We start from the raw sequence: 24,576 nt of genomic DNA, 5'->3' as shown, positions 1-24,576 counted from the left end.
TTTCAGCAATGCTGTTTGAGCTGGACAGACATACATCCTGAAAGCAGAACACCGAGGCAGTGAATAGGAAGGAGTGTGCACTCCTGGTTCAAGACTGAGAACTAGCTTTCTCCATTTTTCGAAACAGTTTGGTGCAGTGTAACACTAAGATCGAGGAATGATTTATTTCCTCCTCTTTCTTCACCCACACTCCAAGCTGAGCAGTCATTAAGGTGAGATTGGAATCCATTGACAGCGATAAACAATTTAACAAAGGAAGACTGGCTTCAGAGACAAACCTGTCACTGGAAGAAGATATTCTGGAGGTTTGTTCCAAGCAGTCATGATGTAATATGACATAGAAATTACCAGCTCTGGTTACAAGGTTATGTTTGTGTCTCTTCATTAGCAGAAACTTTGGAAATTCTTCATCTATTTGAAAAGTATTCCAGCCACAGAATGTAATGGCACTCGAGAGGTAAAATCTTCGAGGAGAAAGTGAGGACTGCAGATGCTGGAGATCAGAGCTGAAAATGTGTTGCTGGAAAAGCGCAGCAGGTCAGGCAGCATCCAAGGAACAGGAGAATCGATGTTTCGGGCATAAGCCCTTTTTCAGGAAGTGCTTATGCCCGAAATGTCGATTCTCCTGTTCCTTGGATGCTGCCTGACCTGCTGCGCTTTTCCAGCAACACATTTCCAGCTCGAGAAGTAAAAGCCAGGATCATTCTGTTCAAATTGCTTAGCACCGGGAACGTCCTGTCGGTTTTCCTGAAGGCCACATCATCCTGCTGTTGAAGAAAGAAGATATAAATATTCAAAAGGAGCAAACCACTGACAGTATATTTTAGAGCCAATTGTCTTCATTCGCTTGACCTTGACATGACTTGAAATACTGACACACCTTTACTCATAATGACTTTAAGATACAAGTTTCTGACAATAAAAACAACAATTGGGAGGGAACAAGTTGGGTTAATCTGTGAGAGACAGGAATTTAGAATGATTGTTTGTCCAGAGTTGAGTTTAATCTGAAATCCTGATTGTGAGGGAACAGGCCTACACCTTCAGGCTACATCCTGTACATTGTGGCAGGTTTGAGGCTGTGTCAGAGGTGAGCTGGGAATTCCAGCAAGTGCAGCACTCTTCACATTAACAGACCCTGCCTTGTCTCAAGGCAGCAATGGGGTTGGTAATGGGCCTCACAGATACCCAAGTACAAGAGTATAACCCACTTTGGTCTAGCTCCCCAGCTGTGTTTCAGTAGAGGCCCAGGGGATCTTTTCCATCCACCTGAGAGGGCAGCGAGGCCTTTGATTTAATGCTTCATCTGAAAGACAGCCCCTCTGCCACTGCAGCACTTCATTTACACTTCACTGAGGTACCAGCCTCGATCAGGTGCTCAAGTCTCCAGAATGAAACTTGAAACTACAACCGTTGATTTGCCACAATTTCAAACTTGAAACACTTTAACAAAGGCAACATTTCACTTGACACATCATCGGAAATTCAAAATAGTCAGTACTATTGGCCACGGGTGAACTGATTGAAGTCCCTCCCAGGAGGGGGGTAAAGTCAAGCATCAGCTCCTACGAAAAGCTAAGACTCAGAAGACAAGTCCATGAGAGGAGCTTTCATGAATAAATGAACAATTTGATAAAAAAACCTAAAGATTAATGTTTTAGATTCTTTCAGTGTGTAGGTGCGAACATCCTGTGTGGATTTACCCCTCATACACGCTGTGAATCCATATTCTAATTACTCCTACCCAGCCTGCAGTTTTCCATCTGCCCACATCAAAGAATACAAAGAATTTCAGGCTGGGATTGCAAGTTTTGCAACATGGACCATCACATTGGAATGGTCACTGTGACGTTCAGGAGTTGTTGGCAATTCAAGACAGCAACATTTGATTCAACATTTTCCCTTCTCCTCGTCAAAGGTTTATTAATAGCTGATTATTGCTTTGGGTTTGTTATTATACTGTTCATTGTGTGAAGAAATTCAAATAATCAAAGCATACACTGAAATCAAAGTAAAACATGGAAACTAGTCCCTTGATCCAATCAGTTTGTATTAGCGAATGTGCATGTAGCCTGTAATTGATTGAAAGAAATAACAATTCAGAATGAACAATGTGTAAATGTAAAACAGAATGGGTTTGCAGCAGAAATACACTTCAAAAGGAGAATGACAGCCTTGAGAGCAGATTTTCTTACCTGATTGTCTCATAGCAGTGAACTGTAATCACTATGAAAATGATAAAAGTGCCAACAATAATCAATGCAACAGACCGTGTCGATGAAGTAACATCTGAGGCAACGTTACTGTGATAATCCTTTGAGAAAGAAAATTCTAAATGTTATTACATCAAAGCACCATCAGGGATCTAGCCACAGGTCCACCATATTTAAGGGCTGATCACAAAAATCCTGAAAGCCGTTAGAAATGTTCTAAAGGCACTTCCACCAATTCATACCTTAACTCAAGGCTGAAAGAGGAGAGGTTGAAGGAATAACATGAAAAAGGAAAGCAAATGGAAACATCAAATATGGACAAGACGAAAGAAGTCCAGTCTCCAGTACAACATGCCTCACTGGTGCAGAGGGAAATTTCCAATACTGGCTGTACCAGCCTTCAGCTGCACAGTGATTGCAGGTGCCCTTGTAATCCACGCTGCCTTTAGCTCCCAGAAGACAGTGTCCCATGGCTGTGAGCAGGTGGAGATGTAAGTGGATTGTGCCATCTTGCAGAGTCTGTCAAACCAGCTTCGTTGCCAGTGGGTGACCCTGTTTTCTTTTCACATCAGAATTGAGGCAGTTCAGCCTCAACCAACTATTCTGAATGTTCCTTAAAACTCCAGCTCCCACCCAGCTCCCATTCAATGTGCAGAAGAAACCGAGGTCTAAAGGATCAGAGAAATATCTGTCAATCAAAATGGAGCAGCTGGACAAAACAGCGGAGGATTAGAAACCAGGATTGTTGAAGTCCTTTTTAATTAATTGTTTCTGTTCTATTCTGTTAAATCTACATCAAATGCCGCCTAAATGAAGGACATTTCATACACTGGAGAAAGAGACAGTCAAACCAAAATAGACATGTAGCAATTCAAAACGAACCCTCAGAAACCACGATTTCTGCAAAGGTGACAAACAACTCCAACAATTGGGTCTGCTGTGTAATGGATGACACATTTCCAATCTCATCTGCATCAATGATCATGACATGTTGGACTGTCGGAAAAATGATAGCTCACAGTGGCCTGTTATGTGTGAGAGAAATGTGCACTGGGCATCTAGACTTTGCTTTGGGATTCTCTCTTGCCTGATGCATTTGCAGACATCAAAATTTGTGGCGTGTTTTATTTTTGGCGCTGGGTTGGCAAGGGGTTCTGGGAGAAAACAGCCTGCCCTTGGATCATTTGAGCTTGAAATGCCTCGACCTTGACTATTGCCAACTTGCCTCTTTCCTCGGCTCATCAATGACAATGTCTGATCCCACAAGGATGGAGAGAGTCAGGTGAGTGAGGTGGGTCACAGGAGTAATTGCAGTGATTTCAATGGCAGGGTAGCAGAGTCACAGCAAAGGGAGCTGAAGGACACAGCATGAAACAAATAACAAAGTGGCATCACAGAGCAAGGCAGATCAGTGATTCACAGGGAAATGTTTCAGTTCAGTTACTGATAACTTCATTGTGATCAAGAAATCAGGTCGAAACAAATGAAGTTGAAATGGAAAGCCTGGAGGGAAGGGAATGGGAGCAGTGGGAATATAAAAGAATAGTGTGACATCAGCACAAGGGGAGGAGCAGATCCCAAGTAGCTGGGACTATTTTTCAAATAAGGCACAACCCTCTGTCTTTCTGGTAAGTTTATACGCTGTGCAATGAAAAAGGACATGGTGGGGCGCCTCAGTTGTGTTGAGTACACACCCTGTAGCACGTGGCAATCCAGGATGCTTCTCATGTTGGACAAGGTATTTTCTAATGAACCTGTTCAGAATTGTGATGTCACTCCTCTGGGGCAGGGATGTAGGGACAGGATTCAGTTTGCAGATGTTATAAAAATGGATAGTGAGGAAGAAAGCTTCAGGCATCAGAGAGATTACCACTGAGCTGGGAGAAAACGCGATAGAGAGAAATGTAAGTAGGGAATTGGAAGGGGGCAAATGGGTGAGGGAAGAAACGATAAATGGTGGAATACTGAGCAGTGTGAAGGAATAGAGAGACTGTGGAGCACATGTTCCCTGAGGTTACAAATTAGGTCGATCAGCTGCAAAGAAGGCCAATGGGATTGTTGATTAACCAAGGGGTAAAATATAGCAGCAGAGAGCTTCAGCTCAATCTAGGTCAGCCACTGGTGGAGTCCTGCACACAACACCATTTACAGGGTTACTGGAAGGATTTGATCACAGAGAAAATGTACACAGAGATTGACAAAGATATCACCAGGAATAAAGAACACAAGGACAGATTGGAGAGACCAGGCTTTTTTGGAACAGGGAAGGTTGAGGAGAAATTTAATTGAGATGGACAATGCAATAGGCGCTTGAGGCAGAGTGAGCCTGTTTCCCTTGGCAGAGAGATCATTAACCATGGGGTAGAAATTTAGATTAATTTGTGGATGAATAGAGGGCAGTTGAGGAGAAGATAGGAATCTGGAACTCGCAACCGAAAAGTGTAATGGAGTCAAACCCGAATTATGTTCAAAAATGAAAATTGGATATGCATGTAAATTGTTGTAATTTACAGAGCTGCTACTGGAAAGTGGGATTGATTTGGATAGATCCCTCTCAGTATGCACAGACGTGATGGACAGAATGGTCCCCATCTGTGCTTTCAATGATCTATGTCTCTCTGCTTCCCTTTCATTCCACAATGAAATTGTATTCAAACCACAATGAGAGGACAGATTGATCACAGCATGCTGGAGATTTATTGTTCCTACTGCAATCCATCCAGAATAAAACACAGTATTTGATTGGATCATTCGTACCAGTAACACAGCGAAAGAGGTCAAGTGGGTGCACTTGCAGGTGATGTAGTGAAGCTGACTTTCTGTCGTACAGCCAGACTCACTCCAGATGCCATGACTTGTGCTCCCTACAATGAAAAGTTAGAAAATCAGAGGTGAGCCATTACTCCTCAATTCTAGAGCTAACAAAGTTTGTTTCATCAAATGTTAACTCACCTTTTCTGAAATCCCAAAAGGCACATTTTCCACTTGAGTTCGTCTAAAATGGAATTGATTTACATCATAAAGGGCTCTCATTCACTTAAATAATTTATTTGTTCAGTTGCACAGCGATGAATGAATGAGTGTTTGTGTTTTCCCTTACCGGCAAGGTTGTGTTCTGGAAGACAATGGTCACTGGGTCGGTGAGGTTTTCAATGGTGACATTGACCACTTCGATTCCACTTACTAGATTGTTTAACACAGTGCTGTTATTGTCACTCTGGAGACAAAGGACAGCAAGAGTAATGTATACGTAAGGACTGTGGATACTTTTTACAGATGGAACTGTGTATTTTAAACAGGATTACATTTGAATAAATTCGTATGTACAAATCTTTTTGCAGAGACTTGGCCTTATTGGTATTTCAGTAAGTGAGGCGAAATAAGAAGCATTTCTGAACGGTATGAGTGTGCAGCCAGCATGAAACTGCCCACCCAAACAAGACAGAGGCAGCTTAGTTTTGCAGAAACATGTTTGGATTCATTTGTCAGAATGTCCTCACCAACATATGGGCAGCATGGTAGCACAGTGGTTAGCACTGCTGCCTCACAGCGTCTGAGACCCGGGTTCAATTCCCACCTCAGGCGACTGACTGTGTGGAGTTTGCACATTCTCCCTGTGTCTGCGTGGGTTTCCTCCGGGTGCTCCGGTTTCCTCCCACAGTCCAAAAACGTGCAGACCAGGTGAATTGGCCATGCTAAATTGCCCATAGTGTTCGGTGCAGTGGTAAATATAGGGGAATGGGTCTGGGTGGGTGTGCTTCAGCGGGTCGGTGTGGACCTGTTGGGCCGAAGGGCCTGTTTCCACACTGTAAGTCATCTAAAAACATTCCAAAAGGCTGATTAAAACTGAATCCCCTTTTGTTCTTTCCAACTTTGAACACATTGTTTATGATCCGACATTTGAAGTCAGAATCTCTTCCTGTAATGAGAGGCTGTTCATCCTGGGCGCTGAATATTGGAAATAGAAAAGTTCATGTGGTGTGGATGGAAGTAATCTCCTGATCTCTGTACTGGAAAGGAACACTTTGTCTGTGACTGCTGATGTTCCAGTTTATCTGACATCAAGTTAAAACTGGAAATGGTTTTGCAATCCATGGATTTTCCGATGTTTGTAGCACCTTCACTTCCATTTCAGTATTTACTCCAGGTCTCCCAATGTCAGCTATTTTCCCAGCTCGTGAAAGCTGTTCCAACCCACACTGCCCAATTCTTTTACAATTACAGAGTACTTCCCGGGATATGAGAGATTGGGAGAATTGGGGAGTATGAACTGGCCAGAGTAGAAAATTACCGAATGAAAATGGAGCATATAAGGACAACTAATGTTTGAAAAGTCAAAGTGATGCAAAAGATGAAATAAACAAAAACTGAAACTATTGTTCCTGTTGGTTCCTTTGTTTTTTTTTATTTGCTGGAGACTGGTATTCTGGAAGAAACACCAAGCTAATGATGGATCAATATACTGAGTACTTTGTGTCCATTTTCACACAAGAGGAAGCAGACAAAACACCAGTAATAAACAGTAAACCTATTAACTAGGAGCAGGAGTAGGTAACTCAGCCCCTCAAGCCTATTTTGCCGTTCAACTGATCATTGCTGATTTAATCTCTGCCTCAACTCCACTATCCTGCCCTCTCCCCATAACCCTCTAACCCAGTATTAATTAAACATCTGTTTCTCTCCTCCTCAAATGTATTCAGTCTCCCATGTCCACTGCATTCTGGAATAGAGAATCCCATAGATTCATGACCCTTTGAGAGAACAATGGATGGATGAAGGGATTGGGGTTCTCGTCAAGAATACAAAAGCATTACACGTGAGATGTAGACAACTGGGATCAAATGATTCTTATGAAGAGTATAAAGAGGGTAGGAGCATTCTGAAGAGGGAGATCAGGAGGTCAGAGAGGGGATATGAGAGCCTTGGTAGATAAGGTTCAGGAGTCTCTAAAAACATGAACAGTAAAAGAGGAGCTCAAGGGAGAATCGGGTCCCTTACAGATCAATGAGGTTCTCTCTGTGTTAGGAGATGGGAGAGATACAAAATAAATACTACGTGTCAATTTTTTAATGTGGAAAAAAATGATGGTGGCTAGGGAACTCTGGTTAAATTAACATTGATGTGTTGAAAACAGTTCACATTGCAGAAGAGGAAGTGTTGAAGGTCTGAGAAAACATAACGTTAAATAAATCTCCAGGACCTGATCAAGTGTATCCCAGAATGCTGTGGGAAATGACGGAAAAAATTGTGGAGCCCATTCAGAAATATTTGACTCATCTGTCACCACAGGTGAGTTGCCAGAGGACTAATGTTGTGCCTTTATTTAAGAAAATTGCTTGGAGAATTGTGTTCAAGAGTCAGGAGGTCATGATGCAGCTATGTAAGACATTGATTAGGCCACATGTAGGATTTTGTGTTCATTTCTGGTCCTCAGTCCAAAGGAAGGATTGGAGGCTTCAGAAAGAAGAGTTTACAAGGATGCTGCCTGGATGAGAGGGTATGAGCTATAAGGAGAGGTGAGTAAAACTACTCGGAATGCAGAAGCTGAGGGGAGACTTAGTCGAAATGTACAAAATTAATGAGATGCATAGCTAGGGTTGACTTCACTGTCCTTCTGAGCAGTTTATGCTCTCAAATCCAGTGTTCTCCTGCTATAACTTCAATACAGCCCAGAACTAAAAACTACTTAACGAGTTTTTTAATTGAAGGGTCAAATGCGATGTTCGTACAGGAACACAAGCCCCCCATACAAGAGGCAAAATACAGTTAAGTCACAGTCTAAATGATTGATGTAATTTGTTTGCTTTTCCTTTGAGTGACAGAGTGAGTGCTGAAGCTGTGTTCTCTCCCGTTTTCAAGTGTGGGTCTTGTGTCTGAAGCAGTGCCACAAGTATGTCAGTGAGCTTATACAGGTGGTCGAGGTCAGTGAATGTATCTTCAAAAGGACATTTCCCCCAAACCACACCACTCTCACCACACGCTGCTCAATGCACCACAGCCATATCACCCAGCAGTCCCTGGGGACTGGGACTCAGGAGGAGAAAGTGAGGTCTGCAGATGCTGGAGATCAGAGCTGGAAATGTGTTGCTGGAAAAGCGCAGCAGGTCAGGTAGCATCCAGGGAACAGGAGAATCGACGTTTCGGGCATAAGCCCTTCTTCAGGAATGAGGAAAATTTGTCCAGCAGGCTAAGATAAAAGGTAGGGAGGAGGGACTTGGGGTAGGGGCGTCGGAAATGTGATAGGTGGAAAGAGGTCAAGGTGAGGGTGACAGGTCAGACTGGGGTGGGGGTGGAGAGGTCGGGAAAAAGATTGCAGGTTAGGAAGGCGGTGCTGAATTCGATGGATTTGACTGAGACAGGGTGGGGGGAGGGGAAATGAGGAAACTGGTGAAATCCGAGTTCATCCCTTGTGGTTGGAGGGTTCCTAGCCGGAAGATGAGGCGTTCTTCCTCCAACCGTCGTTTTGTTGTGGTCTGACGATGGAGGAGTCCAAAGAGCTGCATATCCTTGGTGGAGTGGGAGGGGGAATTGAAATGTTGAGCTACAGGGTGGTTGGGTTGGTTGGTCCGGATGTCCCAGAGGTGTTCTCTGAAACGCTCCGCATGTAGCCGGCCTGTCTCCCCAATATAGAGGAGGCCACATCGGGTGCAGAGGATGCAATAGATGATGTGTGGAGGTGCCGGTGAATCTGTGGCGGATATGGAAGTTTCCTTTGGGGCCTTGGAGGGAGGTGAGGGGGGAGGTGTGGGCGCAAGTCTTGCACCTCCTGCGGTTGCAGGGGAAAGTGCCGGGAGTGGAGGTTGGGTTGGTGGGGGGTGTGGATCTGACGAGGGAGTCACGGAGGGAGTGGTCTTTACGGAATGCTGATAGGGGAGGGGAGGGAAATATATCCTTGGTGGTGGGGTCCGTTTGGAGGTAGCGGAAATGACGGCGGATGATGCGCTGTACATGGAGATTGGTGGGGTGGTAGGTGAGGACCAGTGGGGTTCTGTCCTGGTGGCGGTTGGAGGGACGGGGCTCAAGGGCGGAGGATCGGGAAGTGGAAGAGATGCGGTGGAGGGCATCGTCGACCACGTCGGGGGGGAAATTGCGGTCCTTGAAGAAGGAGGCCATCTGGGTTGTGCGTTTTTGGAACTGGTCCTCCTGGGAGCAGATGCGGTGGAGTCGAAGGAATTGGGAGAATGGGATGGTGTTTTTACAGGGGGCAGGATGGGAGGAGGTGTAGTCCAGGTAGCTGTGGGAGTCGGTCAGTTTGTAGTAGATGTCCGTGTTGATTCGGTCGCCTGAGATAGAGATAGAAAGGTCGAGGAAGGGAAGGGAGGAATCTGAGACTGTCCAGGTGAATTTGAGGTCGGGGTGGAAGGTGTTGGTGAAGTGGATGAACTGTTCAACCTCCTCGTGGGACTCAGATCAAACATCCAGATACTGCACCTTGTGCTCATGCAGAACCCAGTGAGGCCAGACCCTCACCCAGTTCCTGCTGCTTCCACAAAACTCCAGCTACTCGGTATAGCAGCCCCATCACACGACACGGTACAATACAATCACTGGGACATTTCTCTCTCTCTTGTTGGAAGATGTTGACCATGAGAGTATGAAGCAGCGTGTGAGAGCATAAACCTGCTGTCCTTTCTTGCATCCCACTCCGAGGCACAGCACTACATTTCACGTTGTTAACTTCATAAATGTAGCGATTACTTGATATAATATTATCCTATTGTTATTTTCCAAATGAATTAACTTGCATTATACTTCAATGTTGATTCTGACTACGTTACCTGGAAAAGGTTTGTATTTCCATAGATAACAAAAATGACTCTCGAGATCAGAACATTTGGCTGCTCCTTAACCTGGTCCAGAAGAGTTGGAGGCAATTCAATTTCAACCTTTCGGGCTAAGCTTGAGACATTTTGCTGCTGGATCTGTTTGAATGAAACAAGGTAAATCAATTGTTTATCATGAGCCCAGCTGGTGATAATACTGAACCAGTTAGATTCCAGAGGGAAACCTGACTTGATTGACTGTAAAGTTTATTTTTCCAGTTTGGGTGCCATGGTGATCAGTCACTGAACATATCCATAAGAGGTTTCTCATATTCTTTTAACTAAGAGCAGAAGTTTAGCATACAAACTGGAATAACCAACAGCATGATATAAGTGAGACGTTTTGGAAGTATTCAATCATAAACAGCAAAAAGACCCATGAACCCATTTCCCCGACAGTATCTCTCACACACACTTAACCCCCTGTGAACTGTCGCTCCGGTCAATTGCTTACTCAACTGACAAGCTCACCAGGGTGACATTTACACATTCACCTGTGATCTTTTCTCCCCATTACTGCCTTTTCTGAGATACCCAGACACTGACAGACTAAGAAATGCTAAGAGTTTTTTTCTGTTCTGTCTACCTTTACTGCTGAAATAGCTTATGACATCTTGTTCGCTCTGATGGTCTGGGGACTGTCAAAATTAAACTGCTCTTTTACTGGTATGTATTCTTTTCTTTCAAACCTCTCCCTACCCTCTCTCCAACTGTCTCTCAGTCTGTCATGAATCTTAAATTGGCAAACACTCCAAGTGGCTCACCTTTCTAACTTGGAAGTATTTCACCATCACCTCATTATCACTGGGTCAAAATCCTGGAGCTCCCTCCCAATACCATTGTGGGTCTACCTACAACACATGGACTGCAGCAGTTCAAGAAGGCATCTCACCACCACCTTTTCATGGGCAACTCGGGATGGGCAATAAATGCTGACCTGGTCAGTGACACCCACATCCAATGGGGGGGACAAAGAAACAAAGAAACATTGTCCAACAGTCTTTCCATCAGGTGACATGCTTGGGTGTTCAGCTTAAGCACATCATTTCATGGAAAGGTAGTTTTGATCCAATGCTTCACAGAAAAGTTTTCACAGAACTGAAAATCCATTTACCTTGAGAGTCCAAGATCCCTGATAATAGCATATTGGGAGCCTTTATCACAGTCTGTACTCTGAAATATCAGGAACAATATGCTGAAGGAAAATAGGTGGAAAGGCAGCTTGTCAGAGGGAGATCAACAGTTTATACAGAAATACTGATCGGTTCAGTGAGTGGACACAAAGTTGGTAAATGGAGCATAATGTGAGAAAATGCAAAGCTGTTCATTTTGGAAGGGAAACCAAAACAGTATCATTTAAATGGAGAAACCCTGCAGAAAGCTGCAACACAAGGGGGCTTGGGGAAACTTGTGCACAAAACACAACAAGCCCACTCACAGGTGCAGCAGGTAATCAGGAAGTCTAATACAATGTTGGCCCTGATTTCAATGGAGTTGGAATATAAGAGTAGGGAAGTCTTACTGCAACTGAACAAGGTGCTAGTGAGACCACACCTGTAGTATTTTGGTCCCCTTATTTAAGGAAAGATTACATTCCGATGTAATCTGAGGCAGTTCAGAGAAGGGTCACTAGAATACACTTTAGGGGCTTGACAGTGTAAATACTGAGAGAGTATTTCACCTCATGGGAGAGTCTAGGACCAGCATGCATAGTCTCAGAATAAAGGGGAGCCAATTTAAGACAGAGATGAGGAGAAATTTCTTCTCTCAGAGGGTTAAGAATCTTTGGAACTCCTTGCCACAGAGAGCTGGGGGACAGAATCCTTGTGTATATTGAAGGCTGAGATAGTTAGATTCTTGGATCAGTGGGGGCGTCAGGGATTATGTGGAAAGTGGCCATGGGGAATGTTGGCTCAGCTGGTATCCTATTGGATGGCAGAGGAGCCTCGAGGGGCCAAACAGCCTCCTCCTGCTCCCATTTCTTATGGCCTTATGGAATTCTGGGAGGTAACTGGCCTCTTCCTTGAGAATCAGCTTCCCTTCCCCTGTAAATACAGTCACTTCCTCTCTGGGTTATTCACTGATCGGAGTGACCATATTAAAGTAAGCGGTTAGTTGTCTGCCAGTGTCCTGCTGAGAGTTGAAACAATAACTGCAGCAATCCATTAGGTTCGGATGGAGATCTACCTGGGATACAGTACAAAGCAAACAAATCTGGATGCTGGAAATCAAAAGTAATAAGAGGAAATGCTGGAAATACACAACAGGTCAGTCAGCATCTGTGGAGAGAGAAGTGGAGTTACATTTTAGGTTGGAAACCTTTTGTCAGAATTCTAAACAAAGTCAGAGATACAACAGGTTTTAAGCAACACGGGCAGGAGAATGGGAAGATCTGTGATGGGGCCAGGCAAAAGGACTCTCCCTGTCTTTTCACACAGCAGCTGTTGGTGAGGATTCTGCCATTTCCCATCTGTACTCCTGGTCGAGACTCATCTTTTGTTTCTTTGTTTGTTCCATTCTCATCTTCTTTTGCCTTGTACCATCGTCTCTCTTATTATTCAATCACTGCTGTCTTTCACCTTGTCACCAAAGAAGGTACTTTCAGTGTGAGGTATGAATTGGTACTTGGGACTCTGAGTGGTCACCCTCATCAATACTGTCATGGACAGATGGGTTTGTGTCTTCGAGGATTGCCAGGCTGTTTCAGAGGGCAGCTAACAAAGAAGATAGAAGCAGGAGGAGGCCATTCTGCCCTTTGAGTCTGCTCTGCCCTTCATCACGATCATGGCTGATTGTCCAACTCAATAGCCTAATCCTGCTTTCTCCCCATTACCTTGGACCCCCTTCACCCCAAGTACTATATCTCACCACCTCTTGAGTACATTCAACATTTTGTCATCAACCACTTCCTGTGGTAGTGAATTCCACAGGCTCACCACTGTCTGGCTGAAGAAATGTCTCCTCATCTCCATCCTAAATGGTCGACCCTGAATCGTCAGACTGTGATCCCTGTTCTGGACACACCCACCATCAGGAACATCCTCCTGCATCTACCCTGTCTAGTCCTGTTAGAATTTTATAAGTCTCTATGAGATTCCCCACTCACTCATCTGAACTCCAGCAAAAACCATCCTAACCTCGACAATCTCTCCTCATGTGTCAGTCCCACCATCCCTGCAATCAGCCTGGTAAACCTTCACAGCACTCCCTCGAGGGCAAGTGTATCCTTCCTCAGAAAAGGAGACCAAAACTGCAACAATATTCTCGGTATGGCCTCACCACGGCCCTGTACAAGAGTCACATGTAGTGCAGACCAGGTAAACACAGCAGATTTTATTCCCGAAAGGGGATTCGGGGATTTCCATATCTAACTCTAATAGACTTACCCTGTGTTCCAGGGTTCTGAACCTTTCCCACCCAGGGCACCTGTACAAGGCTGAAAAGTTGTTGTGGCCATTCAGTGAGAATGGGAGATGTCAGGGCCAGTGGAGCTGGGGAAGACCAATAGAGCAGGGGAAGGGCAAAGACTTTTAAAAGAAGGGGGAAACGTTGAAGAATGGAGGCATGTGGGACTGTAAGAACAAGAGGTATAGGTCAGAGAGGTTTGAGGAAATCTCATGGTTTTCAAAGAGTGTGTAAGGTTGGCCAACGTCAGTGCTGCAGGAGCCACGCCTCATTAAGGCCACACCCACAGATTGAGGAAATGGAAGAATGTAAAGCTGCATCATTCTGTCAGAGCATTTGCGAACCCACTTTGGAAAGCTTTGCTGTATTCCCTTCTCCCACATGGACGTACAGTACTTCACCTCCCCTTCAATCCATCCCCGCAGTTCACCACAATTCCTCCCCCTGGTCGTGAGTTCCACATTCTCTCGGAGTAAACAGGACTCCAAGAGTGATCTAACCAAGATTTGAGATAAGTTTAACATAATTTCCTTCCTTTTCAGTCTATTCATCTCGATGTGAACTCAGCACGATGATTCTTTTATTCTGAACTTAATAACCTGCATTTTTATAGAATCCCTACATTGTGGGAGCAGGCCATTTGGCCCATCTAGTTACCACCGACCGTCCAATGAGCATCTCACCCAGACCCACACACCGACATTTCCCATGGCTAACCCACATGGCCTGTACACCCCAGGACACTATCTCGGTCAATCCTCACAACCTGCACATCTTTGGACTGTGGGAGGAAACCTGAGCACCTGGGGGAAACCCACATAGACACGGGGAGAATCTGCAAACTCCACACTGACAGCCACCCAAAGGTGGGATCGAATCCAAGCCCATGGCGCTGTGAGGTAGCAGTACTATCCATCAAACCACCATGCCACCCTAATTATCTGTGTACTGCTGCTGAGATCCTTTTGTTACTGGATTCAAATTAAATTCTTGTTTTTCAAGTAAGAGATGATGTCTTTATCTTTCAAACCAAAATGTGTATCACATGTTTATACGTATTGATATTTGTTTGTAAACTTTATGCCCATTCTGCAATTATTAGATTTCTGATCATTTGTGGTAATCCCCATCTTTATTGGTTTATGCATAAATTTACAATGTTTTTCAATTCCAAACTTGAAGTGAATAATAAAATTTATGAACAATTGTGATGTATCTCCTGATGCCAAACTCAAGAGCACCTTTGGAGAGGCTCAGGATCGGATTAAGTATGACCCTGAGGTAGTTCACAAACATTGAATGGAATTAAATAAGTCTAGAATACAGTATCAATGTGAATTCACAGGAAGGGTTAACTTCAGTTTAAAATAACTACACTGAGAGATTCTCAAGCCCTCTCCCAACATTTTCTCTAAAAATGGTGTTAGTTTCCAACACATGATAGTCATTGCTTACAATGCCCAGCTAAACACAACACTCACCAAATCTGATGGAGGAAAGTGAAGTCCTTGGAACTTTTCAGCTTCTATTCTTTGAATGTGAGCAAAGTAATTTGGCGTTGAGAAGGATTGATTTCCTCCTTCAATTTCTATCTCTGCGAGTATTCTCTCCAGTGTTGTACTACAACAGAAACGCAATTTAATAAAAGCAGAAAGTGCTGGAAATATTCAGTCTGGCAACATCTGTGCAGTGAGCAACGTGTACGTGGCTCCACAATAAAAAGTAAAGGGGTCACCCCCACAAGCTCATAACCAGAGGGACCTTGTTGATGACACATGTAGGATTTTCCAGGGGAAATGCTGTAAAGTACTTTAATAAATCCAGGAAAACATACTGTGGATTATTAAGTAAATGATGAAATGAAGCAAGATATATTTCTCATACTGTGAGCCCTGGCGGTGCTCAGAGTCTGGCAGCCAGCATTCCCAGGGACTGGGCATGTGTGTCAGGCACTAACCATTTTAATCACGGGTTAGTGCGATCAATCAGGGAGCGTTAAACAGACAAAAAGGGAGCTTTAAAAAGGTGAACATGTAAAGAAATTCTTCCATCTTCTTGTGACATTGCAAATGCCCCCATGCCATCAGCAATGTTAACAGACCTGCTAACCACTGCCAACATGGAACCTGACCTTGATGGGTGGAAATTATCCTGAACCAGGGTCTCAACCAGGAACATAGGGAAAGGAGAGAAATACCCAACACGTGACAAAGGGTAAGCACCTGACCCCCACCCAACATTCACATGAACGATTGCTCGTAGATGTTTAATTTAATCACCGGGCTTAAACTGGAATTGTACATTAATTGGAGGTGAAAATTAGACGGTGTCTATAATAGAAGCTGATTAGCAACAAGTTGAAAATCACAGAACTCCTGCAGTGCCACATGGCCCATTGAGTCTGCACCAACCAGACAGTCAGCCAAGGCTGGAATTGAACTGAGATAACTGGTGCTGGGAGGCAGCAGTGCTAACCACAGTGTGACCAATCAATCCCACAGATTCTGTTCGCAGATGAACATCACATTTTATGAGCACTGATACCTACCTGTCAGGAATGACACCATCACATTGCGCTAGGAATTTGTTCACTGAATCAGAGTTGTTCATGTTTTTCTCCCTGGAAAGCAGTTGCTGCATCATGTCACGGCACATTTGGTTGGGATCCAAATTCTGGGGAGTGGGATTGTAACCTGCACGATGACAGAATATGAAGGAGACAAAATATAAGCAAGTAAAATGGTTTGAACTTTATCAGGAGTAATACAGGAAATAACAAGAAACTCCCCAAAACTCGCAACTAGAATTGGGGAATTGGAAACCTTTGTTCAGATGTTTCTTTGAAAGGAGGAGAGGGTGTTTAGTCATAAGCCCATGGGTAATGTCAGAAAGGGCTCTTTATTTATTTATTCATTTGTGGGATGTGGGCGTCGCTGGCTGGCCGGCATTTATTGCCCGTCCCTAGCTGCCCTTGAGAATGGGTGAGCTGTCTTCTTGAACCAGTCCACCTGCTGTGGGTTGACCCCCAATGCCATTAGGGAGGGAATTCCAGGATTTTGACCCAGCGATGGTGAAGGAATGGCAATATATTTCCAAGTCACGATGGTGAGTGGCTTGGTGGGAAATATGCAAGTGGTGGTGTTCCCATGTCTGTGCTGCCCTTGTCCTTCTAGATGGGATTGGTTGTGGGTTTGGAAGGTGCTGACTGAGGATCTTTGGTGAATTTCTGCAGTGCATCTTGTAGATAGTTCACACTGCTGCTACTGAGCATCAGTGATGGAGGGAGTGGATGCTCCTAGATTTAGTGCGGAGTAAGCGGGCTGCTTTCTCCTGGATGGTGTCAAGCTTGTTGAGCATCTTTGGGGCCGCACTCATCCAGGTAAGTGGGGAATATTCGATCACACTCCTGATTTGTGCCTTGCAGGTGGTGGACAGGCTTTGCAGAGGATTCAGTGATGGGACCATCAAGGAGTGAATGTCAAGGGGTGGGGGTTAGATTGTGTCTTCTTGGTGATGGTCACATCCTCGCATTTGCGTGACTTGCAACTTGTCAGTCCAAGCCTGGATATTGTCCAGGTCTTGTTGCATTTGAACTTGGGCTGCTTCAGTGTCTGAGGAGTCATGAATGGTGCTGAACATTGAGCAATCATTGGCAAACACCCCCACTTCTTACTTGGTGATGGAGGGAAGATCATTGATGAAGCAACTGAAGATGTTTGGGCCTAGGACACTGCTCTGAGGAATGTGTGCAGAGATGTCCTGGAGCTAAGATGACTGACCTCCAACAACCACGAGCATCTTCCTATGTGTTAAGGGATGATTCTAAATACCAAAGATTTTGCCCCCTGATGCCCACTAATTCCAGTTTTGCTGGGACTCCTTGATGCCACACTTGGTTGAATGCAGCCTTGATGTCAAGGACTGTCACTCTCAACTCAACGTTGGAATTCAGATCTTTTGTCCATTTTTGAGCCAATGCTGTAATGAGGTCAGGAGCTGAGTGGCCTGGTGGAACCTAAACTGGGCGTCACTGAGCAGGTTATTACTGAGCAGGTGCTGCTGGGTAGCACTGTTGATGGACACCTTCCATCACTTTCCTGATGATCGAGAGTAGACTGATGGGCGGGAATTGGATTTGTCCTGCCTTTTACGTGCAGCACATGCCTGGGCAATTTTCCACATTATTGTGTAGATCCCAGTTTTGTAACTGGACTGGAACAGCTTAGCTCGGGATGTAGCAAGTTCTGGAACACAAGTCTTCAGTACTATTGCCAGAATATTGTCAGGGCCCAGAGCCTTTGCGGAATTCAGCATTTCCAGCCATTCCATGATATAATGTGGAGTGAACTGAATTGGCTGAAGATTGGTATCTGTAACGCTGGGGCCACTGGAGGAGGCCAAGATGGATCATCCACTCAGCACTTCTGGCTGAAGGTTGCTGTGAAAGCTGAGGGGAATGATGGTTGATGCAGAGCAGTGCATGAGTGAAAATCCACAGGATCTGGTGTGCGCTGGGAGAGACAGGTTAGGAGGAAGAGTACACCAAGTTACTGAGATTGGTGGACTCCTGAGGGGAAGTATCCTGAATATAAAATACCATTGCCATCATTATCTCATATTTAATGCTATTCTGAAGACTTTTGAAACTAACAGCAGGTTGCTCTACATTTGCAGTAAAACAATGGATACACCATAAAGCTGAAATCATTGGAACTGTGGTTTAGATTAGAGTGGTGCTGGAAAAGAACAGCAGGTCAGGCAGCATCCAGGGAACAGGAAAAGTGACATTTCAGGCAAAATATCTTCATCGGGAATAGAAGCAGAGAGCCTCCAGGGTGGAGAGATAAAGGGGGGCTGTGTTTTATAAGAAAATTCAAACAAGATATTTCCACAATCTGCTGTTACAGTGGTCTTTCTCCCACTGTGCTTCCATCCAGCAAGTTCTGCAGTAATACAACCATCACTGTAGCACAATTCCCAAAACTGAATAGTAGGTTTTATTATAAAGTTCATTTACCTGCTGAAGAGGACAGGCTGGTGGATGATTCCTAAAGTGGAAATTCATACGTGAGATATTTTTCTATCAAATCGATGTTTATAAATAATGGAATTGAGATACTGAAGGGTAATTCTGTCTTACCGGGGGTGTTTCACAGGGTCTGCCTGTCACTGGGGTAGTGACACTGACATGATTGGAAAGGTTACTCTGTGTTGTAATTTTAAATGGGTCACCACTTGGAAAAAAGGCAAAAATGTCCTGTAAAGAAATATGGTAAAAATATTGTAACAGATTATCCTACTTTAAAGTTCCACATCATAAGTATTTCACAGATTGATTCATCTCCGACATGGAAATGTTAAACATTGTCATGTCTCTACCTGTCATCAGAACTCAGAAAAATGAGAAGTGTAATTGGTTTTGAGCAAGTGAAAGGAGATCAGGGAACATTCCAGAATGTCCCTGTACTTGATCAGTACCCAAGTATCATTTAAATGTTTAAATACTTCAGTGGTGACGAAAACACAATCATTATTATCACAAAGTGTCAGTCCGCAGACTCCAAATGTGAGAATTCCCAAGTCTAAGCCCTTCAGTGGATGCTATTGTGTAACTGCTGTATCTATCCCTGATTAGAGGGGAATCCCACATTAACAGGAGTAGAATTGGGGCTAACCAGGGGCTCAGGCTGAGATCAAGTATTGGACTGCTGAAGGAAATCCAAACATTTAAAATTGAAGCTTTAATACACCTCTCACTGGGGCCCTATTCAGCCTTCCCAGTCTGGTGGAGGTTCCAGATGTACCTGCTAAACATTGAGGCCTAGCAGGCAGGGACACATATAAACAGATAGACATGGAGCAGGAGCAGGCCATCAGGCCTTTGGGCCTGTTCCACAATTTAATAAGATCATAATACATTGGAGCAGAAGGAGGCCATTTGGCCCATCGTATCTGCTCTGTGATTCAATAAGTTCAAGGGTGATGGGAACATCCTCACTTCCACTTCCCGACCTTTCTCCAATAATTCTTAACTCTTTCACTGAATAAAAATCTGTCTAACTCAGTCTTTGATACACTTTATGGCCCAGCCTCTCCAGGCCTCTGTAGTAAATAGTTTCATACGACCAGTGCCTCGGAGAAAAGACATTCCTTACACACCAACAGTTTGAGATTCCTGGAAGAGAACTACCAAAACCCTCTTTTGTAGTTTTCTCCAGGCTTTCTTCATTAAATAACATTCAGCTCCTCCAATCTCCCTGGCAAACCTGACAAACAGCCATGGTGTGATTGAAAACCATGTCCCCGAAGACCAGCCTGGGGTTCAGCATTATTCATCCAGTGACATTTCCACTTTCCCACCACTTCCCCTCCAGTTTGATTGGGCCGTGCTGTGCTGCTTTCTCGTTATTGCCAGCGCAAACACGTTCTCAACACGCACCAATCTTTAGTCCTTTCAAACAATTAGTTCCCTTTCTTCTCTTATGCAGGCTCTTGTGAGACCCAGCAAACCACCACAAAGAAGAGACACACACTGGGGTGCCTCAGTTCTAACCCCACCTCTGAAGAGGATGTGACTGCGTGCTCAGAGGATGTACCAGCAAGGCTTTCACTGCACCCTGTACCAGCTCAGACTTTCATCTCAGTGGGTACACTTTCTAGATGAGAGACAGGAGCACAGTCTGGTGAGCACATCATTGTGCTGTCCCACAGTTGGCCGAGGAAGAAATGTCCCAGGTCACTGGTCAGGAGAGAACTGGAGACCAGGCACCAGCACAACACCAGGCAGAATATGACCCGCTGTTCTCAGCAATTAAAGGACATCAGCAACATGCAGAGAAACACCCAGCAACAGTATACAAGCTTGTCTGCAGCAGTCAGGAAAGTGAATCCAAGGATGGATGAGTGCACCAACGCTAGCTCTGGCACCATGGACAGGCTGGTGACTGCTCTGGAAACCCAGGTCCTGCACACCAAGTGTCTGCTGCTTATACACACAGGCCTGAACTCCATCAGTGTAGCTATCGGCTCTCAGCATCAATGGCAAAGCCAAAGGGGGATGAGGGACCTCAACCTCATTCCAGATCCTTCTTCCTCTCAGGGAGACAGGATGGTGCCAGCAGACATCCACAGGAGAAGGAGGCCCACAGGAGACCTCCCGCAGCTTCTCAGGACAATCTAGTGGTGTCTGGCCCCTTCACCTCCTCCCTGCCTCTGATGCTAATACCTACTGAAGTCCAAGCCAAGAGGATGATCCTGTAACCCGGCAGGACAATCTCAGCCAACCTGGGCCCTCTAGAATCAAATATCCCTGGGGGTGACCAACCAAGTCTTCTAGGCCAACAAGACCACCTACAGAGAACATTGCCCCTATCCCAGCAGCAGAAGGCTGGACTGCACTGAGACATCGGACTGAGACAGAAAGGAAATTAAAAACCGCCCTGAGGGCGTGTGGGTGACAGGGAGGACACATCAGTGCATTTCTCTAAAAATATGCTCCTTTGCATTCTCAAAATGTCAGCTTCATTGTCTGTGCAGCTGTTGGAGCTAGTGAGAGGTGAGCAGCCTTTTCAGATATCCCAAGGGAGAAAGAAGCTGTAATGGCCAAGCCTTACTCATTCTCTCAGAAGCACCCAACTCCTCGACTGCAGATAGCATCAGAATTATGGATCCTGAACTGTGACCTCGATGACTACAGCTAAGGCAGGTTAATGTTAACAACACTCAGGATAAAAACAATGTTCAGGGATTCTGACAGGGCCTGGCCTGCACAAATCACCCACATTTACACAAACCTTGACAGTGAGAGGGTAGATTCAGTGATGATATCACATATCTCTGCAGGCAACGTTTTATTCAATCTCTCAGCTTTTGGAGGGAGCGCATTGTCATTAAAAGCTGGGAGGTACACAATGGGGAGTTCACATCTTCCCTCTCCCTCATAGCACAGTGATCTGCTGAGAGAATCTGCACAAAACACTGCTTCTCTCTGGTTAGGTGCTGTCCAACAGGATGCCCAAGTCTTTCAGGGCAATTTAGCAGTTTGACACATTGAAATCTAACCAATGATGGAAGGCTGTAATGGAGGTACCTCCGAATTGCTCCCAACCTGCTGCAAATCGTGAGGGACTGCATCACACAACACTCAGATCTCATGCTGTTGTTGAAGGTCTAAAACTCCATAACCTCATGAGATGGGACTGTCCTATCTCACTGACTGCTGCTTTCTCCAAAATAGCAGGAAAACCTGCAAAGTGCAGATACTGGAAGGTGGAAACACCTGAAGAGAGCAAGCAGACAATCATATGAAGAACAAACCATTTCTTCATTAACAGACAAGTTCAAGGAGTACAGAAATTGTCTGCTCCACACATACTGACCAGGGGTGTCTTGCCATACACCTCACCGAGAGTTACAGAATGAAAGGAAGTTGAAAACCCAGCACATTCATCCTGGAAGCAGGATTCAGTTATTTCCTCGTGCTTGATGAAGCATAGCTCTATCATGCTTCCTTGGGCACCTCTCCATGTCAATGTCCTGATCCTCATTTTCCTTCTCAGAACCTTCCTCAATGAAGTAAAACACCCTTTCTGGTTAGACTCTAAGTCCCCACAGGAGCAGTCCAGGCAGCAAAGCCTCACAGGAATGCAGAAGCCAAAGATGGCCATTCAGCCCGCTGAAACTGCCCTGCCCTTCAGTATGACCATAGCTGATTGAACATTTCAAAAGTCCTTTACTCATCCTATCCCCGTATTAGTGACCACCAGAAATGTATCAATCTCTCCCTTAAACATACTCAAATCTGGATTCTCCACAGCCTTCTGCAGAGAATTCTTTGGAAGACTGAGAATTCCAAAGGTTCACAACCCTCCTCATTCACACCGAAGTGGCATCCACCTTATTTTTCAATTGTTCCTGGTTCTAGACCCCCCCCACTCGGGGTAACGCTTCACCCGCATCAACCCAGTCTATCCCTTTAACTATTTTGCATTTTTCAGTGAAATCATTTCTTATTCTTTGAAACTCTAGAGAATAAAGACCAATTTTTTTTCAATCTTTCTTCATTGGACAGTATTACCAACGGCAACAGGTCTATGATCAGTTCCATTATGGCCCTGGTGGAAACATGGACAGTGTCGTGTCTCTGTTCTGCCTCAGTCTGAGGCTTTTGTAAAGGTGTCATCAGTTTTTGATGGAGTTGATGAAGTGGGAACCTTTTCGGTTGCCGATGTTTACCGGCTGGTGATAGGAAATGATCAGAGCAAGATGGGTGCACGCTATAGCACCCTGTCCCTGGGAGAAACCAGCTCTGGGGGAGAATCCCACTGTTCAGGCTGCTTGACTGAGCCAGCACATACATCATTTGTAGATGTATGAGATTCATATGTGTCCCTGTCTGCAAGGTAACTGGCAGAAGCAAGCAGCTCATTAGCATCCCTGAGCTCGAAGGTGAAGTCTGAAGGGGGTGACGCGGTGTGTGATTTGTCTAAAAGCAGCCGTGATGATGTGCTGAGGCTGGGTGTTTGGTGATGCCCACTTGCATGGATCAAGGGTGGAAGAGGACAGTGTCCATGGAGCATGTGGTGAAATGATGGAAAGATGGAGTTGTCCAAAGGCATGGAGAAGGAGGCAATAAGCTGCAGTTGCCAGGTAACCGCTGTGACATCCATGTCATTTAGTTTGAATTGGTGTCATCTAGTTTCTCAGGGACAGGGAGGAGAACTGGAAGGTGCATACAGTGATGGGAGTGGGGCTGATAATGAGGTGCAACTTCATGGAAATAAAATGGTGACCGTTCATGTGCAAGATTCAGAATTTGCTGTGTGAACTGTTGGGAAAACTGGAAATGTTATTCCCAACATTGAGGACTTGATTTTTTCATTCTCTCTGTATTTTCCCAATTTTCTTACCGTTTACCAAGCCACTCAAGGGAGCAGACATTTCCACCCAAAAGGACACTCTCCTCAAGTCAAACTGAGAGATGCTGAGAGTGAGAGTGAAGCCCAAAAGCCTGTGTTTCCTTTGAAACAAGATGTAACACAGGAACAACATTGCACTGATTGCTGGGAATGGACCCATAAACCAGGGGCAATAGAAGAGCAGCATGTTCTCCCAGAACCTTCTAGAACAGAGAATGTACCTCAGGGTAGATGAGGAAATATTTCCTTGAACTCCATTGAACTTAGCCAGATTACAGGAGGTTACAGAGGTTTTATCTCTCAGTGAGAAGTATTCCCTTTCCTCTCCAACAAAACAAAGGAACAAATTCATCTTTTGAGAGACACTGGGACACTTCAGTCATTGATGGTGGCTGATGAGACAGTTTGTGTTCCAGACGGTTTGACAAGTAAAAAGTGTTATGAAGCTATTCCCTTGTACAAGGTTAAATTGCAAAGTGATTGGGAAAGAAAGTTAAATTGTGGAAATTATTCCCAGTTTTTGAAGGGGTAGATATGATACAGGATAATGACTGAGCCAGCATATATCACTGAGTGTCTTGTTGCAGCTCCTGATCATGTTGGTCTTATCCAAACTCTCCACAATTACTGAGGCCAAACCCAAGCAGCCTATTGCTGATAATGACAGTTAAAGGGAAAGCTGATCAAGTGGTGAACCAATTTTGTGCTGAAATGGTGAATTTGCTGAAGAAAATACAAACTGGTGTGAGTTCTTCAGCATCGGTCACTGGAACTAAAGTACTTGAGCGAGAACTTACAATGTCTCAATGATAAACACGTGGAAGCAAATTCAACAAAGACTGGTCTTCACTTTAAAACGTCAAATGTCAAAAACCTCTGAGATGGTGTGACAAATACCGTGAATAGGAGAAGGAATTGCTGATGGCTCAGAATAGTTGGCTGAGTGCAGAATTAAAAACCAGGACGGATGGATGACTGATGCTTTGACATGAAAAGAACAATTAAAGTTCGAAATGCTGATGCAAACTGGGAAACACGAATGATGAGAAATTCAGTGTGAAAGACAATAGCCAGACTTTACAACAGGTAAAGAGATTTTTAAGGAACAGAGTTAGGAACAATTAGTAACCTCTGGAGGAAAAGGTTTGAAATGAATGAAATTGCCATGTAAACTGGTCAAACTTGTGTCTGGGATTTACAGATAACTCTGAAACAAAG

At 44.6% G+C, this 24,576-nt stretch overlaps 1 protein-coding gene across 1 annotated transcript in view; it reads right to left on the bottom strand.

Annotated features, from left to right (window-relative positions):
* Positions 1–679: 679 nt before the first annotated feature.
* The window catches only part of LOC148147374 (uncharacterized), an 89,753-nt gene continuing 65,856 nt past the window's right edge, over positions 680–24,576 (bottom strand). Inside the window, 10 exon segments of the mRNA XM_087995598.1 lie at positions 680–767; positions 2,196–2,314; positions 4,971–5,077; positions 5,166–5,208; positions 5,314–5,430; positions 9,992–10,135; positions 14,923–15,061; positions 15,990–16,134; positions 18,459–18,489; positions 18,582–18,698. Of these exon segments, the coding sequence (XP_087851724.1) occupies positions 719–767; positions 2,196–2,314; positions 4,971–5,077; positions 5,166–5,208; positions 5,314–5,430; positions 9,992–10,135; positions 14,923–15,061; positions 15,990–16,134; positions 18,459–18,489; positions 18,582–18,698 (1,011 nt within the window). The 3' untranslated portion in view covers positions 680–718.

This window comes from Chiloscyllium plagiosum, unplaced genomic scaffold (genome assembly GCF_037043375.1).
Source record: "Chiloscyllium plagiosum isolate Xiang-an unplaced genomic scaffold, Cpla_swu_hap1 HiC_scaffold_17, whole genome shotgun sequence".
In the NCBI taxonomy this organism is placed as follows: domain Eukaryota; kingdom Metazoa; phylum Chordata; class Chondrichthyes; order Orectolobiformes; family Hemiscylliidae; genus Chiloscyllium; species Chiloscyllium plagiosum.
This window is presented reverse-complemented; position numbering and strand designations above follow the sequence as displayed.